General features: G+C 52.5%; 2 protein-coding genes across 4 annotated transcripts; both read right to left on the bottom strand.

Annotated features, from left to right (window-relative positions):
• Positions 1-130: 130 nt before the first annotated feature.
• Positions 131-11152, bottom strand: LOC148332920 (son of sevenless homolog 1-like). 3 transcript variants are annotated; one of them, XM_088303374.1, is made up of 24 exons: positions 11043-11152; positions 10374-10499; positions 10159-10290; positions 9903-10067; positions 9581-9790; positions 8516-8659; positions 8224-8334; positions 7688-7786; positions 7208-7335; positions 5606-5900; positions 5148-5514; positions 4401-4482; positions 4214-4330; positions 3724-3827; positions 3381-3603; positions 3183-3302; positions 2939-3101; positions 2735-2852; positions 2487-2659; positions 2306-2422; positions 1801-2077; positions 1593-1637; positions 1260-1381; positions 131-759 (listed from the first exon to the last, which is right to left on the bottom strand). In XM_088303374.1, the coding sequence occupies exons 1-24, from the start codon at positions 11127-11129 to the stop codon at positions 328-330; spliced, it is 3957 nt and encodes a 1318-aa protein (XP_088159500.1). In that variant the 5' UTR covers positions 11130-11152; the 3' UTR covers positions 131-327. The 3 variants fall into 3 exon arrangements, with proteins under 3 accessions (XP_088159500.1, XP_088159502.1, XP_088159503.1); XM_088303376.1 differs by having other exon boundaries at positions 9581-9766; XM_088303377.1 differs by lacking the exon at positions 1593-1637.
• Positions 11153-12188: 1036 nt separating this feature from the next.
• Positions 12189-17294, bottom strand: LOC148332919 (transmembrane protein 178A-like). Its single transcript, XM_088303431.1, has 4 exons — positions 16696-17294; positions 16176-16289; positions 14773-14910; positions 12189-14655 (listed from the first exon to the last, which is right to left on the bottom strand). The coding sequence occupies exons 1-4, from the start codon at positions 17171-17173 to the stop codon at positions 14414-14416; spliced, it is 972 nt and encodes a 323-aa protein (XP_088159557.1). The 5' UTR covers positions 17174-17294; the 3' UTR covers positions 12189-14413.
• Positions 17295-18998: the final 1704 nt, after the last annotated feature.

Genomic DNA, 18998 nt, shown 5'->3' with positions numbered 1-18998 from the left:
TGCTGACCCAGAGACCCGATCCGATACGTGGGCAATGCACATCCAAATTGGTTCATTTTTGTTCTCGTAACGTATCTCAACATCGCTTTTTTTGCCCCCCCCCCCCCCAATGAAAACGTAGCGCTTGTGACGTCGACAATTTTTATTCCCTTGTGACAAAAGAAGTCAGAGCAGAACCGTGGCGAGTCTAACGCAAGAGACCTTTGGTTCCGCTGGTTCCGGCACCTGAAGGCTTCGCATTCTTCGGTGCGCGTGGTGGGAAGGGTGTGTGTGTGTGTGTGTGTGCACAATCAGCAGTGTCGCGTTAGATCGGCCACTCCCCCTCCCTCACACCGCAGGTGGTGTGTCCAGCAAGGGGGTGTGGCTCAGAGAGTCCCTCTTATAGGTCTTGGGGGGCAGCTTGGGCACGCCGTGGCGAGGCGGCACAGGGGGGCCGTCCAGCGGGAGGAGGTGGGAAGGTGAGGGGAGGGGCATCCTCCTGGAGGCGGGGGAAGGGCTGACGGAGGCGGGCGGCGGTGAGGTGGGGGCGGGGCCCAGGCAGGACACGGCGGGAAAGAAGGCCTGGGCCGGCAGCTCGCAGCGGAGGCGGCCCTGGGGGGGCGGCAGGAGGTGCAGGGGCGAGCTGAGCGGCTCCCGGGGGGGAAGCAGGGGCGGGCTGTCAGGAGGCGACGACGACAGCGATGAGTAGCGGGGGGGCAGGAGTTTGCAGGTGGGCTGGCGAGGCGGCACGGCCGGCGGGCTGTCCGGCTTAGACGACATCTGAGACATCACAGACGAACCATCGGATCATATTGTCCCAAAAACGACATTCATCGGAATCACAATTGGCGAACATCACCACCAACGCGATCACATTGTTGTAAAAATCATCATCATCCTCGTTATGTTAATCATATTACTGAGCATAATTAGGGCTGCGAGATATAGAAAAAAAATATTGATATCACAATGATGGCCTATGCAATATGCTTTTCAGCTGCAACGTTAAATGCGGGAACCGCACACGCACAAATGAAAGAAAAAAAAAAAAAAGGAAACCAAACAAAAAGCAATATTTGATTTTGTTTGAAGTGACCAGCTTCTCTCCGTGGCATCGGACTCTAGACGCATGCCAAGATGCCAATTGCCTCGGTCTCATCGCGCGTACATTAAAGCCACAAGCTTGCCAAATGTACGGAGCCCGCCCTGCACAATATGAGGTGCGGCATAACCAATAAGGCTTCCATCAAAGATGTTTGTCACCGGAAGAGGAGCAGAACCTTGGATGGAGACGGGTCGGCCGGCGCAGACTCGGGTCTTCTGCGGGGCGGCACGGGCGGCGGCAGGGGAGAGTCGTCAGCGAGGCGGCTGAAGGAGACCATGGACGACACGGACGACGACCCTGACGACAAACGGGACGCCGCGGCGTCAGCGACATCGCAAACGACAACAACAACAAACGACGAAGATGAGGATGAAGGTCCAGCATTTCAAGGGAACAATCTGCAAAAGCGTCACGCTCGCTAATGAGTGTTACGATGGGAACAGGAAGAGGTGGGGCGAGCTGACGGTCGCTATGGAAACGGGGAAGCGGCGGGCGGGGTCATACTAACGTGGGCCATGAGGCAGCCAGACCGAGCCAAAGATGGCGTCGCCAGCTGCGGGACGAAGAGGAGAGAATGAGCGTGAGGACGAGCAGGCGTTCGTGCTAAGCTAAGCTAAGCTAACAATGTCAACACTTCCCGGGTCGGAGTTCACTTGAGAAACAGGACGTAGGCCGATGATCAACGTTAGCCAGGCGAATGCCAATCGTGCGCTTACTGGAGTGGGCGGGGCTGCTGGGCGCCTGCGGCGAATCGAAGACGCTGCCGACGTCGGTGGAGCTGGAGGCGGCCGAGGCGGGGGGCGGAGTCAGCGGCGTGCAGGGGGAGTTGGGAGCCGAGCTGGCGTCGGGGCCGTCCGCCTCGCTGTCGGGTATGCGGCTGTAACTGATCTTGCGCGGCTCGTTCTGCAGCGGCGTCGGGTGGCACGTGGCGCCGGGGCGCGCCGACGTGGGACGGATGCCCGGAGACTTCAGGGGACACGAGTACTTCTTGGCCTGAAGGTCAAAGTCCGCACACATTGTCGTCGGCGTTATTTGCTTTTCAATTGCCTTGGAACTTTTGTCTTTCATTTGAACGTCGATCACATCTTTGCACGTTCACGGCACCGGGCAGGCAGATGGAAATTTCCAGCGTGAAACGCCAACAATCGAATCTTACAGTTGGTGGAATTTGGCGTGCCGAATATTCAAAAAAACATTTCACAGCCGTTACAAAATACTCACAAAGCGCGGCGGCGTGCGAGCGTTGCGAGGCTCGATGAGCAGAGACTTGTTGAAGAGACGATCGCCAAAGTCGTTCTCGCACAGCTCCGACATGGGGCTGAGGCTCTCGAAGAACTTCTGCAACACGGCGCACGTCAAGACGGGCGGGCGACGCCGCAAACATGACCACGGTGACGCCCACCCTGATGTCGCTCTCCACGCGCAGGCAGTACGGCTGGTTCTGGTACTGTTGGATCTCGCCCGTGATCTCCGCCACTTTCCGCCGCTTGCTGAAGTTGATCAAACCTTTGCCGTGGCGCAGCAGGAAGTCCGGATTGCCCTCCTCGGTCTTCAGGATGTTGGTCAGGTAGATGCCTGCCACGCACGCACGCACGCACGCACTTATTAGCGTTCCGGGACCCTTTCATGAACAGACAAGTCGGCTCATACCAAAGAAGGGGACACAGGGAGGGTTGATGGAGCGCAATTTGGCCAAATACTTCTTGTAGTGGTCTTCACTCAGCTTGTGAGCTTCTTCCAGAATCTTCCTTTGACGACTGGGAATTTGCTGAAGCAAAAAGCAAACCCCGCCCCAAAAGCAATTTAGTGAGACAAACGCAACTAATCTTCGTTCGACCGAGACGGCGCGCTCACCTCAAAGGTGTGGTCCAGCCTGTAGACGGGCGACGAGTCCATGGCGCTGACCACCGCCAGGACTCCGTTGAAGTTGTTGAGCTCCTGGAAGACCTGGAGGATCTCGATGATCCGCGACACCACCGCCGCTCGCTCCTCCACGTTCTCCGTCTCCACGATGCACCTGCGCCACCGCCACAGGAGATGGCCATGGAGAAATGGGCGGAGCCGGCGGCGACGGCAGAGCGGAGGCGGCGGCCCTCACTTTTCAAACCAGAGCGTCAAGTTGGTGGTGTGTCGGATCATCCGCAGGAGGTTGGGAGAATGGATCTCTTTGTCCTCTTTGGTCCACACGCTGCCCACAAGCTCCGACGGCTGCACCGCCCTGCGCGGCAAACGGGCCACACGACTCGATCGGCCGCTCGCTCGGGGCGACGGAGTTCACGGGCGCTTTTTTTGTCACCTGTACAAGTCCGACTCGAGGAGGGTGAGCTGCCGGGCGATCTCGATGGGGTGAAGCGTCATGAGGTCAAAGTGCTCCAGCTGCCCCGGTTTGCAGATGTGCCACTCGACGGCGGGCGGCGAGTTCTGGAAGGTGATGCTGTGGCTCGGTCCGCTGACCGCCACCTGCTTCTTCCTCCGGATGATCTTTGTGATCGACTCCACCCACTTCCTCATCGCCTTGCCTGGAACGACGACAAAGGAAAAAAAGTCTCTTTGGCAGCCAACGACATGCTACACAAGGCGCTTTTGTTTTGGGTTTTTCTCCTCCTCCAGTGTCACGCAGGCGCCGACGGGCCGCACACCTCTGACGGAAGCGATGAAGTCCTCCAGTCGTCGCAGCAGGTGAGCGTCTCTCTCAAAGTCATAAAAGTGATGTTCGACCCAATGACGGCACACGTTCAGAACTCTGGCGGAGGAATACACGCTGCTTATGAAAAGTGCACACACCCCTGTTCAAAGCGCATTCTGATTCTGATAAAGCTGCCAAGGTGTGCACACCCCCCATAACCGGGAAGGTGGCTCTGCTCAGAGTCAACCGATCCCACGCAAACCTTCGGACATTTCAGGGTCCTCTAATTAACCCTAAATCAAATTCGGATGTTTTTTTGGGGTCGGTCTGCAGCAAGTGGCCACGGCAAAGCGTCCTGGAACCGCTGAACTTGATTTGGGCACTTGAGTCCAACGGTTCATTCTGAAGACTTGGTTAGGGTGTGCAACCACAAACTATCCGGTCTATGAGTCAGTGTTTGAGCAGGGGTGTGCAGACTTTTTCCACCACCGTTGTTGGCATACCTGAGCTGGACGGGCTGCACAAATTCTTTGCGGAAACGTTTGAGTTCGGCGCTGAGGGGCTGCTCGCCTCCGTCCGGACGATCCGCGTCGTTGGGCCTCGGCTCAGGAATGTCAAACCTGAAGCGACGCGCGCTATGAGTCATCCCTCTCGTATGTGCGCGCGCGTGTGCGCAGGTGCGCGTGTTACCTCTCCATGAGCAGGTCCAGCAGCTCCTGCGGTTTGCAGAAAGATCTGTAGGTCGTTAGAAACGTTCGCACAAAATTGGGGTCTGCGGGAGGAAGGACGGCAGAAGAAGAAGGATGGCGACGATCACGCATCACATCGCGCAACAACCCAGATTGCTGCTTTTAGAACTCATCACAATTCCAAGCCTGAACCCATCCCGAGTCTGGTCAAGTCAAGTCCGTTTGTTTATCAGTGGTGGGCGTGTCAGCGAACTTCCGTCATTTGCCAAGCGCGTCAGCGTTATTTGGATCGTGCATCCATTTTTTTGTCACGCGCACACAAAAATAACATTTACAAGCGGAACAGCGCCACGATTTGGACCACTTTACACAAACACAGTTCGGCACATTTGAATCATTTTCGGCATGAATTTGGAGAGGAACGCTCGCAAAAAGGGAAAAGGGGGGCGTGTCCAACTCATATCCTGGAAGCGACATTTTTTTTCCTGATGACTATGTTGTAAAACGAAGCGTTCAATTTTTGCACTACTACCGCTCCTCCGCCTGCTTTTCGGGTTTGCGGCGGTCCGAAAATGACTTCCGTCGGCGCTCTTTTCTTTCCGCCTCTACTCTTTCGAGAGGTCTTAAGCTTCAAATCTCGTCAAATACTAAAAATGACATCCGCCGAGCCGAGTCCTCATTCCGGTCCCGAAACTAAATCTAGGTCCCGCTGGCTGAGCGGACCCAAATTCCGCGCCGGCGTACTCACCGGCATACATGTGGAAGGTGAGCCTCTCGATGAGCTTGAGGACGGTGCCGGCCTTGACCACGGGGATGCCCGACTTGGACTGCACGCTGTCCTCGAAGACCACGTTCTCCTCGGAGTCGGGCTGGGCGAAGCGGTAGAGATGCGGCGCGGGCAGGTGCACGTGCTCGTCCTTGTCCTCCTGCAGCACGGCGGCGCCGAGCATTCTCTCCAGCGTGCTGCGGTACTGGAGCGACACCAGCGCCGCCATCCAGCCGTTCTTGTCTTCGGCCGACTTGGCCGCGAAAACCACGCTGTTGCCGTCCTTCAGGATGATCTCGAAGGCGTGCCGGTACTCGCCCTCCTTGTCGTCCTTGTCGTTGATCTGGACCTTGCGGTGGGATGCAAAAAGGCCGTCAATTTTCAAACACGGGAATCGAGGGGAAAGGATTGAAATCAAGATTTTCAGTCGCTTTTGTAACCTTGCGCATGAAAAACTTCTCCTTGAGGCGGTACTCGGCGGCCGAGCCGGCGCCGGGCAGGCGCGGCGGTCCGTGGTTGGACTTGCAGCAGATCATGAGGCCGTCGAACAGGAAGATGTGGCGCTCGTGTTTGGCGCCCACTCGGGTCAGCGTTCCCTCCATGATGAAGTGGTTGCAGCACTGGCCGATGTCTTTGCCTTCCCAGCCGTCGATGTTCTTCTGGATCTCGTTCATCTTCTTGATGGCCAAATGTTTGCCCTTCATCTGCTGGCTGTGCAGGCGGCAGGCCGACTCACTGCAACGTACCACAGCGGCCGCGTGACCCAAAAGCGCAGATTCAAAACCGGAACCTGATTCTAGCACTAATCCAAATCCTGGTTCTGAACCGCATTCTCGTACTGAGCCTAAACTAGGTCCCGTGACCGTGACTCCAGTCCGAACCCCGGTCTCGGTTGTAGTCCCGATCCTGACTCGACTCCTCACCCTGGACTCGATTCAAGTCCGATTCCTGGACCCGGTCCGAGACTGACCCTATTCCTGGACCCTTGTTTGTGAGTAATTCTGATTCGTTCACTGATCCAAATACTGGACGTGATTCTAGTCCCGGTCCTGAAGACACTATCAGACCTGATGATGGACCTTATCTCGGACCGACCCTAGTCTGGGACCCAGTTCGAACAGTGATCCGAAATCTAGCATGATGGCAAATCCCGGTCTTGACGCAGAAATGGTTCCGACCACGATCCTCAGAACTTAAAATCAAACGATACACGTGTTGCAGGAGAAAGTACTGATCCTGCTTGGAACACTGATCCGAGTTCCGGTTCTGATTCTAGTCCTGCACCTTGGAATGTTTCATTGTAGTACATTGGCTGAAGCGAGGTCCTGATTCTAGACCGCATCTTGATCCTGTGGCATCGAACCAACTCTGAATCGAGGGTAAGAATCGAAAGCCCCGCCCGCTCGGTGGCAAACAATTGCGGCAGTAGAAAAGCACGTTTCAAGGTCTCTTTTTTTTTTTTTTTCTTGTGCAGGCAAACGTTTTGCGACCGTCTACATTTGTGACGAGAACGCAACATTCGCCACCGTGCCAAACGAGCGCTCAGTAAGTCTTGGATGTCATCCCGACTCGCATTGTCATGCTGCTCAAAAATCATCACGTGACCAAAGTGAGGAAGGCGACGGATCGGCGGCAACGCAGGCGACCACAAGCCAGAGAATGAAAGCGCCGTGCGCTGATCCTCGGCTAATCACTTTAGCACATAACGCCCTGAGGTATGAACACGACGCGTCACGGGACGCCAACGCGGCAACGCTAAAGGGGGGCTAGGCGCACTCACGTCTTCATAGCCGCCCGTCCATCGTCCAGCTCGTCTCCACCTTTCAACTTGAGCCGCCTCGGCTCTCCTCAAACCTGTTTGCTACTTGTCTACGTCTTTTTTTTTCCTTCCTGTTCTTGTTGCTAAAAGAACAATGAGTAGAACCGCCCCGCCTTACTGGCTGCCCTCGTCACTTCCTGCCCCGGCCGCCCCTGCCCGCTCTATTTGGGTCCGGGGAGCCGAAGAATGGGCGGAATCCCGCAGTGGAACTTTCCATACGGACCTGAGTCTGTGCTTGGCCAAGCTGCGAGAGCAAATCCTCTCCACGCTGCTCTGAAGGTTGAGCAGAGCCGTGATGGCCTGCTTCAGGCACTCCTTGTCCTCCTCGTCCTCGCTCTTCTCCTCCAGTTGCTGCAACACAAACACACGTGCACTCGGTTTTGAGCATCATTGTTTGTTCTTGCGTTTGTGTGTGGGGTGAGGGGAGGGGAGGGGGGGGGTTCTCAGGCCAAAGCACCTCAAATAGCTTTGGTGCCATCTGGTGGCCAAAACTTCATTTGTTCTGTGACCTATCTGGGACCTCAACTCATAATTTTTGCCACTTGAAAGAATTCAAATGCCCTCAATCTGTTGCAGCCCCACAAAAAAAAAAAAAAAAAAACTTTTCCAGGAACATGATTATTTCTTTTAATGACACTGTGATATTAAAAAACAAAATGCTGTACATGCATGACGATGGTGGTGAGGAAGAGTTTTTGGTTACCTTGATGATGTCAAAGAGGTGCAGGCAGTAGTAGACGGGCGTGAGCAGCAGTCGAGGCAAGACGTATTGCACGGCTTCCTTGAAGCCTTCGCAGATGGACTGCGGACACAACAAGCAGCAATCGGGTCACCGGGATGCCGTTGATCCTCTCGACCGACCGACGCGACAAAGACAAATCTCAATCCGATAATAATGAGCCGCCATGCTCGTGCCCACAGCGCACTGAAATGCTTTTGTGTGTTTTGCAGGGCTCCGAAAGCATGGGGGGGGGGGGTGTTAAGGAGAAGAATTCGAGGGGCCCAGGAGGTCCCCGAACAAATTGAGAATCCTGAGCAAAACAATGTCCAATTTCCAACAGAATGTTTATTTGTCTGGAAAACGCTCTCAAATAGCCCTCGAAAGATATCCATACCACGTGGGAACCAAACGGCAAGCTTGAGATATTGTCCCGTTCGGAAGTCAGGAATGGGCCAACCATGAACTTCATTTGTTTGCTGATGACACGGTCAGGTCAGAGGTCAGTGGGCGGGGCTCACCTGGAGGTGGAAGGCAGCGCCGGGTTTGGTGACCTGGCTGAGGAAGTGCTGCTGGAAGCCCGAGCGAAGTACGTCCTGAGCGTACGTCTCGTAAGGGTCGAAAGCCAGCTCCTGCGCGCCGGGTCAAGTGACGGCCGGGAGGAGAGAACACCACATTAGTTCCCATTGCTCACATTAGCGAGAAACAAGTAAAAGAGCGAGAAAGTTGGAAAGAAGAGAGAGGGGGAAAAAAAAAAAAACTAAAACAACAGCAAAAAAGCAAAAGGTGTGATTGCGGGGGGGCGGGGCCAACCTCGGCCAGGTCCTCGAAGCAGCTGCCCACCAGCGGGTGCGGGCTGCCGTCGTCCGTCATCTCCACGGCATCCTCCAGCAGGCCCAGCATCTTGGCCGTGGCCTCGTGGACGTCCACCACGCGGCTGAAGATGCCCTCCACGTCCTGAGCAGACAGAGGTCAAGAGGTCAGGGGCACGCCGCCACGCCCGGGGATCGGCACAGCCAGAGCGCCGGCGGCTTCGTCAATCGGAAGGGAAGGCTGATGCGTTTGCGGCACTTAACATTTTCCGAAACCAACAAAGTCACCCACAAACTGAATATTTTCCTAAACAAACTCCAACTTTTACGGGGTCGGGGGCCGCCAATTTTTATGAAAAAGAAAAAAATAAACAGAGGGTCGTGGCCGGAACGGCGCAGAGATCGCGGCTGCAGGGCGGGGCCTGACCGGCAAAAAAAAAAAAGGCTCAAGTGGGCAGCTTTGGCGTTTAGCATTAGCCAAAGTTTGAGCAACACCAGCCGCGATGAAGGAGAAGCCCCGCCTCTAATCGGTCTGTCGCGGCCCACCTTCGCCGTATCGCAGCAGGCGGCGCGTCGACTCGACTTGAGCGTCCACGCGACCTCGCTCACTTCGCAACCAAAGTCGCTCGCTCGTTTCGGACAGCAAGACGCACGCGGCAGTCGTCACAAACGTCTCGGACAGCCGCTAACGAGCTCAACCGTAACGCAACCGATTTGAAATCGAAAAATGGCTTTTCATGAATCGCGGCCAACGGCTCAATCGAAACATTATTGGAATTTCTTGTGCAGATTAGGGCAAACTCAGGTGGAATATATGAGACATCTCGTATTCTCAAAGTCTAAATGCATAATATGACATTCGTTGACAAAAGAAAGAAGCCTTCCAAATATTTTCTGTGCACACTTTGTGGGCATATGACGTCGAAGGGTGCAACTCGCCCACCTAAACCTTTTGTCTTTATGCGCGGACACGACATTAAAAAAAAAAAAAAACACTCCGAGGGCTTGTTTCCCTTCGAGTGCCTCGCGATCGGCCCACTTCAGGCGCGCGTACGTGCGTACGTACGTGCTGCGAGAAGAGCATGCCGTTGGCGCTGAAGGGCTCTCGGAAAACCTTGATGACGAGCTCCAGCTGACGCAGGAAGTGGCGCCCGTCGGCCATGAAGCCTCGCACCAGCTCGTAGTAACTCTGCTCCTCGTTGGCCGACGGCTCCTCGTCCGTCAGCGGGAAGCTGCTCACGTCGTCCTCGTCCTGGTGGAACATGTCCATCAGCACCTGAACGCGACGCACAAACGCATCATTTGCTCGTTGCGGAAACAAGAATGAAAAGAACAAGCGCGGATATTCCGACGGGATCGCGGACGTTGGCGAGGCGGGCGGACGCTACCTTGTCGGCGCACATGGCCACGGTGATGTCTTGCTGGGAGATCTCGTAGTGGCGGATGTTGCGCACGTAGTTCCCTGCCAGCTTGAGGATGTCGGCCGAGATGTACTCCAGCACGGCCACCATGTAGACTGACACCTGGTGGTCTACCTTGTAGCCCAGCACCTCCTAGCGGCGGCACAAGGCACCATTGGAGAAAGGCGGCGCCGCCGACACGCCGTGGCTCGCTTACGGCCCAACGCTCGAGTGTGTGGCTTACCTTGAGCAGCGGGTGGATCTTGTCAACGGGTAGCGCCAGCGGGTTCCTGCGCTTCCTCTTTTCAATGGCAGCCTGAGCATCGGCGATGGCCCACTTGTCGATGGGGTGGGGGAAAGTCTTCTGGACCCGCTCCTGTTCGGACAGCAGGCGCACACGCGTACCCGGTGACGTGACGTGACGTGACGTGTGTGTGTGTGCGCACGTGTGTGTGTCACCTCCACATCCTGCACGCTGCGAGGCTGAGCCTGACACAACATGCTGAGCAGCAGCAAGATCAAATCCTCAATGTACTGCAGCGCCTCCTGCTGGGACACCAGGTTAGGGTGCACCTGCTTCAGCACCTGACATGCACGCACACCAGGGCGACAAGAGTTAGTTTTCATTTCTTTTTGGCTTTTACGCTTGAAATTCAGTTTGTTTTCATTTGTTTTCCAAGCATCTTTGTTAGTTCTTGCCTTCGCAAAAATGCCTCATTGGACTTTAATTTGTTATGACTTCTTGTATTAGTATATGAAGTATTTTTCGGATACAAGACGCAAAAAAAAAGGTCACACTATTATTTTTTTTTAAACTCACGCAATTAAATAATTTAACTCCAAAAGAATTTGCATACTTTGCAAATACTGCACCATATTAGATGTGATACATATATATACATATATATATATATATATACACATTATATATTTATATATAACCCTAACCCTTTTTTTTATTATTTTGTTGTTATTTATTTTTTTAATGACTTTTTTGATAATATATATATATATATATATATATATATATATATATACATACACATATACATATACACACATATATATATACACATATATGTGTATATATATATATATATATATATATATATATATAGTGCTTGTTACCTTGTCCAGTGCTGGCACCAGCAGGCCTCTCCATTTGGCGGCGTTGTCGTCGCTGAAGAAGTCGTACTGCTGATGGGCAGCCTGCATGATGATGGGGGGGGGGGGGGGGGGGGGGTCTGGTGTCTTTACATGGACGGCAGCCGAGCAGCAGTTCCGGCGGAGGGGGGAGCCTCGGCACATCCAGCCGAAAGCATCCTCTGCGCCCGCCAGACGTGACGACCCTAGCTAGCCGTTAACCGGCCAGCTAGGCGGCTAATTGGACGCTCGGAGCGCTAGCCGCCCCATGCTAACCGCTTGCCACTGGATGAGTTCGCCTGCCTGCCTGCCAGCTAGCTTGCTTGCTAGCCCGCTAGCGGGCGGCAGCCATCCGTTTGGCTTGGGGTTGCCGTAGCCGGTTAGGTATCTCGGCGGCACCGGGGAGGTTTTGGAACGGGCACCTGTGGCGGCCACTTCAGACGAGGAGGAGGTCGCAGCTCCAGTCCCGGAGCGTCCGTTTGTCCGGTTCTAGTCCGCGGATCCTTTCCGAGCTGCCGGCGATGATGCGGAAACTCGCTTGGTAATGTGAGTGCGTGTGCGCGTGTGTGTTGCTCCTCCGCGGCGGAGCGTCTGCGCTTGCGCAATGACGTCAGGACGCACAGAGGCGGTGTCTGATTTGAGTCTTTTTTCGTCTGTTCTTGTTTCTTACAGAAGCGTATTGCATTCACACGCACACACGCGCACAACCAAAATCCACATTTTCTGAATAATTCTTTTTGGGGGAGATTTGTCTGTTTTTTTTATTATTTGTTACCCTGTTTTCAGATTTTTTTTTCTGTTTTTCCCAATCTTTTTGTCGTCATAATTTTTTTTACAATAAAAAAACATTTCTGAAAAACATAGTAATGAGTTTCTGTTTTGGGGAATATTCCAAAAACGAGGGGGAAATATTAATAATATTCTGAAAAAAAAAACAGAAGAACAAAAATACACGCACATTCCAAAGACATGCTTGGTCGGTTGATTGAACACTCAAACTTGGTGGTAGGTGTGATTGGTTCTTCGTCTTTGTGTGCCTTGATTCTACACAGCCACGTCACCAAAATAGTTGCAACTTGAGAAAATTCGCCAAACTGTTCACTTGAACAGAAATTGTTGCAGAAACACACATGCTGTTGAAACAATTTAATTTTGATTTTCACCAAACAGGTCGGTGCCACATATAAACTGCATCCGTAATTACATTGGCGTGAAAAAAAAAAAACAAATTGGCTCACGGAAAACAGTCAACTGAAAAAGAAAATTGCTCGGAAAAAAACGGGACTGTACTGGCTCTAGATATGAGTGAGTTGTTCCAGATACGAGCCATCGTCTTTTTTTTCCTTCGACTTATGATGTGAGTGATTTCTGGTGGCAGCGAACTCAACTCCATTTGGCCAAAATGGGGCTTGAAGCCATTAAAAGCCATTGCCAGCTGCAGTTTACTCCGAAACTACAACACAAACGCCATTGAAATGCTCACCGTTAGCATGGCCAGTTGGAATTTTGGAAGGAGGTTACTTTGATCCAATGGACCAGGATCTTGTCACCTCTCGCCTGGGCATTCACGGCACCGCTCTCGCTTTTGTCTGTCCAGAAGAAGCCGCTCCGATAGTTTCGGTAAACGTGGCTCGTCTGTTGCACCTCGTGTCAACGGAGTCCCCCAAAGTTCCATCCTTTGTCCTTTTCTCTTCTCTCTGCATCACAGTCCTGATATTTTTTTTGGGGGGGGGTGCGCGTGCGTTCCACAGGTGAGCATCGTCAGTCCGTCACAAAGTTCCCGTCAGAATTTCAGGCCGACCCATCATTTCCATGTCACGTGCGGCCAAATAGAGAAGAAAAATAATTATGGGAATAAATGAACGTCCAAATAAAACCAATACGGGACACGCGTCATTGCGGTCTGAGGAAGTGAAAAGTATTTTTCTTTTTTCTTTCTTTGGCACCCGCATGTAGCGCCAAGTCCCTCCTCGATGCCGTTTGGTTGATTCGGAGCGACTGGGCGGGCCTGAAATACTCAAAGACGGCGGACTAAAGCGCTGACCGATGCCCGCCTCTGGTGGTTTCATTGACTTGACTTAAAGCAGTTTAGTTTGTTTTTTGGTGATTTGATTGGACGCTGTTCTTGGAAAGCGTGTGTTCCGTATTTGTATTTGTTAATTATGCAATATTTGACCTCACTTGAGATGTACACTTTGCTGTTTTAAAGTTGGTGCAACCGTTTGCTGCTCCTCGTGGTGTGTGCAGCTCGGCCACCAGGTGGCAGCATAGCACCGACCAAGAAAAGTTTCACATTGCACTCAATAAGCTCTCTCGTCATGTGTTACGCCACCGTTTTGATTCAATTCGCCGCAAGGGTCATAACGCGGAAGCTACTTGTTAGCGTGTCATCGTATGTTAGCATGAAGCTAACTATCTGCCAAACTGCTGCTTGTGGTCAAGTCGAGTTGACTTCACTGCCACCATAAAAGGCTCCCACCTGGAAAAAGTCAGACAAAATGTGTGTTTTCCCGACTGTGAAGACATCTGGACCCGATAAAGGCGAGGCAGGCGCCATCGTCGCAACTTGGGATGCAACGCTCGCACGGCAGTGACGTTGGCCTGATGTGGATTTGCAAATTGTGCCAACATGCCAGCAATGGCAAGCGATGGGAACCGACTTGACAAGTCAAACAGCGCCCTCTGCTGCCCACTCCAAAAACACACCACAAGGCTTTCACGCCATCTGCTTTCCTGAATTGAGCTGGAGCTAAAGGCCTTCGGTTACATCATCACGGCCGCCCACTCCGAATAATGTATGACAAGATGCAAATTCTTTAACACGTCTGATTTTTTTTTTTTTTTTTTTTTTGCACGAATCCTGTCTGGCAGCCGTGAGCAGCTAAATCGTTTTGGTATTGTTGCAGCCATGGTGATGACACCACACGTGTGTGTTCATGCGGATGAGTGAGTGCATTTGTGTGTGCTTTTTGTTATCCCGTCTATGGCATTTGGCATTTTATGTTAGCGAGTAGCCAACTTTGTGGTTTGCGTGAACGTTTTCATGATCTTTCTATGTACAATGTTTATGCGCTCTTTCCAAAAAGGCATTTTCATCCGCATTTTGGAGACTACGGCCTGCAATAATTTGTGGTTTTCGCTACGATTACGATCATAATTGTTATTATTTATCAGAGATGTGTCGCACGACGGCCGATGACATGATTTAGGGTTGAGCGAAGGTCGGTTTCCAAGGCAACCGTGCCAGTCGAACTCGCAACGCCTCGCTTTCACGTTCGGGCGTTGGGCGTCGGGGTCTCGGAGGGGGGCGGAGGCGGAGGGAGGTGGGAAGCGCAGGGGGACGTTACGTCGTGGATTCAGACGTCGGAGGCGCGGACGGCTTTGTGGCGGGGGGGTCCGGCGCGGCCCAGTAGCGGGATGGCGGCGCCCAGGCACCCCGAGGCCACGCTGAGAGCCAGGCTGGCCCACGCCAGACCCACCGACCAGCCGTAGCCGTGGTCCACGTCATCCGGGAGGCCGTAGATAAAGGGGGGCTTCCGAGAAAGGTCGTAGGTCACACTGGCTGCGTACGTGCACAGAGAGATGGTGCAAAAGATTCCTGAAGGCAAAAAACAACAACAACGACATAAAAAAAACACGCAAGAAAGCATCAGGAGTGATCGGCTTCTGTGCATAGCGCACGCACACACACACGCACACACGTGCGCTTGGGCACCTGCCATGAAGAAGAGGAGTCCGGCCACGTGTCGCGTGAGGCTTCCCTCCCAGAAGAATCCCACGGCCGTCACGATGCTGCCGCAGAGCAGGACGGCGGCCGCCATGCCCAGGAAACCCGCTGTCATGCGACGCAGGTCTGACGGCGAAACGGGGACAACACCGGTGGCAGCGAGCACATGAACGCTCGCTCGCGCACACGTGCCTGTGCTCGTGCGTGCGTGTACTTAAAGGCCAAGTCAAATCCCAAAATGTCCTTGACGATAATGTCGGCCCCACTCACTCATCGAGTCATATTTTATTTGTGGAATATGAACGGCCATTTTGAGCCATCTGGGGGGGGGGGTACATTTTGTCAGACCTGCCAACTTAGACGTTTTCTCCGTATTTTGTACGTTTTTTTATCATTTCAAATCATGTACGCCGGATATCGACTTTTGTACGGGCAAAAAAAAATAAAAAATCGAAGTTTACGTTGGCTTTTGAGAAGACAGGAAGCTGCTGACCCTTCACTTCCTGTGGGTGGAACGTGCACATGTGCGAAAGCTCGTTATTTTTGATGAAGCATGACAACCGTCGGCATTTCCGCTTGTGTTAGTGTTGCAATCGAAGAAACATTCAATAAAATCGTCGAAGCAAGCAAGCAAGTATGGGAGAACCGCGAAATAAGAAACGAAAAATTCAAGCATCAGGTCGACAATCCGTAATCGTCTTCTCTTTCCTTGCGGAGCACAACAACCCTTTGGCGGCTGCGGACCACTTGAGTGAATTGGTGAAAGTTATGTTCCCGGATTCACAGACAGCTAAGGTCATTTTTTTGATTATTAGTATAAACACGTGTTTAACATATTTGCATTTATTGCACCATGGTAACTGTAACTTCCTAGAAAAATTCTGTTTCCTAATTAATTTTAACATTTCCTGCTTATATAAATATAAAGAGTAACTGAATTCATATATATATAAAAATTCTGAATTTTGAGTTCCTGACACAATTTGCGTTGCGTGGTGTTTGTAAGGTTTTTGGTTGATTTATAAGGGGAATCTTGACCATTTATAAGGGCTACTACTGGCCGAGGTTGACGGGTGTGTGACTGTCGACATGACAGTGGATCGGATCATGACCAATCATGGCTCCTGAGCAACTCGGATGTCATTTTCAGTCAACAGAAAGCAAGTGACAAAATGGCCGCCCGCTCTGATGGAGCAAACTTCTGCTTTGTTGCGCCCCGAATGCGAAGACAGATTTTTGGAAAAAACATTTTGGACTTGACTTGCCCTTTAAGGAGAGAGTGTGTGTGTGTGTACATAAATGTGTGTGTCTATGAATGTGTGAATGTTTGTCTTTCGTGATGTCATTTGGGAGCGTGCGTGCGTGTGTGCGTGTGTTCGTGTGCGACTCACGCAGCAGATGCCACTCGTCCTGCTGGATGCTTCTTGTCAAGTTGAGCGGGATGTTCCTCAATCTGATTGGTTGAGAAAAATGATACTTGACCGCTGTGCAGCGCTCCGCGATACCTGCGCGCACACAAACGTTACGTGAGCGAGCACACGTGCACGTGCAAGTAGCGCTTCACCATGGCTTCCTACAAGAACGAATTGAAGCACACTTGCGATCCTACACTCGCCCGTGCGCCAAGTACTTCACGCACACACACACACACACACGCACACGGGTCAACACGCGCAAGCACAAAATCCAGCACACCCGCAACCTTACACGCACACGTACACTAACGCCCACGCGCCCACAGCTCAACCAAACCCATTTTGATTTTACACTTTAACTTTCACATGCACACTCTTGGATGCAAAATCCAAGGCAGACACCACCCCAGAAGAGCGCGCAGCACCTCGCGCGTCCTTTTTTTTTTCGAGCGCAATGGGAAGAAGGGCGGCGGCGGCGGCGGCGGCGGCGGCTCACCCCGGTCGACCAGTCGGTCGATGTCCGGGTCCAGGCCGGCGACGTAGCACTTGCGCCAGAGGCCGGCGTGCGTGGAGAAGAGCGGCCGCCCGCACTCGGTCTCCAGGATGCCCATGCCCAGGATGGCGCGCCAGTTCTCCAGCAGCTCGTCCTCGCGGCTGCCCACGTGCACGGGCTTCAGGAGCGCCACGTCGCGCGGCGCCGCGCCGGTGTCGAGCAGCGGCAGGTGGAATATGGGCATGTCGCGGTTCTGCTGGCCGCCCGAGTCGGCGCTCTGTCGCTCGCAGTTGTCGCGGTGGCGCCGCGTGTCCGTCTCGTACCAGTGCTCGGTGCCGATGGCGGTCACCAGCAGGAGCAGCGAGAGCGCGCTCAGGGCCAGGCTCCCGGCGGCAGACGCGCGCACCGCGGCCGGCCGGGTGGCGGCGGGGGGGCAGCGGGGGTCGCTCTCCGCGCGGCTCGCTTTGTCCTCAGCCGCCATGGCGTCCTGCTGCTGCCATCTCGCTTCGCACGCGCCGCAGTCCGTCGCCGGGAGCGCGCGCGCGCGAGTGCCAACTTCAGCAAGCTCTCGCAGAGCGCTACCGACCGACCGGAAGTTCCGTCGCGCCGCCTTCAAAGTAGTCATCCAAATGAAAGGAATACCCTATTTTTTAAAAAGTCTGGACGCAAAAGGAACCGACACTATTAAGCAGCCAGTTTCTTTGATCAAAACACACACACACACACATTCTTCGTGCGTTAATATGCGCGTGCATTCATTTGATGCGTGCCTGAAGGAGAGAGTAAGGTGACACGCGACCAAGGACATGGATCGGCATCATCTTCTGACCTTTGACCTCCCGCTACTGCACTACTTTAACGTTGTGATTGTTCATTCCCTCGCTCGCGCGCACGCACACGCGCACGGCATCCGACCTGCGAGTCGAATCCTGCTGATGAAGCTTCAGCAAGACGATCAATAATTCCTCTGATGGGAGGGGGCGGGGCTTGACTCTGACACCAACACACGTGCACACAATATCGTGGGAAATAGTCCACCTAATTGATCGCAAGTCCTCGCTGTGAGTGTGTGCGTGTACATTGTTTAAAGTGTTGAACGAATGCATTTTATTAATAAAATCCCAAAAATAGATATTGAAAAACAAAATTTAACACGCCAGCAAGCAAATGAAGTCAAAATGCTGACCGACAGGAAGTGGAATGACCTTCAAACACACAAGCAGACACACACACACACACGCACACGCGCGTACATGCTACAAACCGCACGTCAACACGCATACTCGCACAAATTGGCACACACGCAAATAGCAAGAGATGGAAAAGGATTCTGTTATTCCTTTTGTTATTCTGAGCCATTGTGATGATGTTGCGTTCCGGGAGGGGCTTTGGGTTTGGGGGGGTCTGGTTACAGGAAGCAACTGCAGCGACTTTTATGAATTATTGATCAACTTAATGGACATTTTTTTTTTTTTGCCTCCATCACCTGAGATGTGTCACGAGGCAAAGACGCGTGACCGTGTGACGAGAGCCATCTTGACACCTTTGCTAGTGCGCTGACACACTCGCACACACAGTGAAACTCATTTTTGAAACATATATAGTAGCGTGGCGCTTTGAGTTCCGAGTGGAAGCCCTCAGATTGTCGTTTCTATGGAGATGGATGGCAATGCCAACAATGTCTGATAAAAACAAAACATTTTGGGAAAAAAGCAGCATTCGATGAAATCATATTTCATAAAAGCGTAGCCTAATGAAATAAGTAAATGAAATATATTAAATTTAGCAGTCTGCGCATGATGATTTCAAGGGATCATCCAACCGGAATGGTCCATTTTTCAACAAGCTCAATTTGTGTGTTTTTTTTTTTTTTTTCATGAATCAGGAAATATATATTGGGGCTTGCATTTTCAATTTGATCAATTTGTTTTGGAGAAATCAATACGAAACAAAGGAGTTTAAAACACCTCCTGGTAATGAGCAGTATGGCCACGCCCCCTCCCCTCCACCCATTTCTGGCGGGAATCACGACAAGGAGCGTTCACAATTTCAATTCATTGTAAATACGTGGCTAATAATTCCAAAATAACGGGGCCAAAACGTACGTGGACATCGCCACTTGGGCCCACTTCAACCTCTGAAAACGTCACAAAACGATTGTTCGCCTTTCCATGGCTAACGTCAAAGAGAAGCTAACCCACCACCTGAGACTGAACCAAACTTTAGCGTAGCGAAATGTCCGAAAACTGCAAGCATCTGCCAACGGGGTTCGTGTGCGCATTCACGCTCTTCGTAAGAAAAGCAGC

The sequence above is a fragment of the Idiotropiscis lumnitzeri genome, chromosome 8, assembly GCF_059441095.1.
Source record: "Idiotropiscis lumnitzeri isolate Australia: NSW breed Sydney's pygmy pipehorse chromosome 8, RoL_Ilum_1.0, whole genome shotgun sequence".
Lineage (NCBI taxonomy): Eukaryota > Metazoa > Chordata > Actinopteri > Syngnathiformes > Syngnathidae > Idiotropiscis > Idiotropiscis lumnitzeri.
The sequence above is the reverse complement of the archived record's forward strand: the minus strand, read 5'-3'. Positions and strand labels throughout refer to the sequence as shown.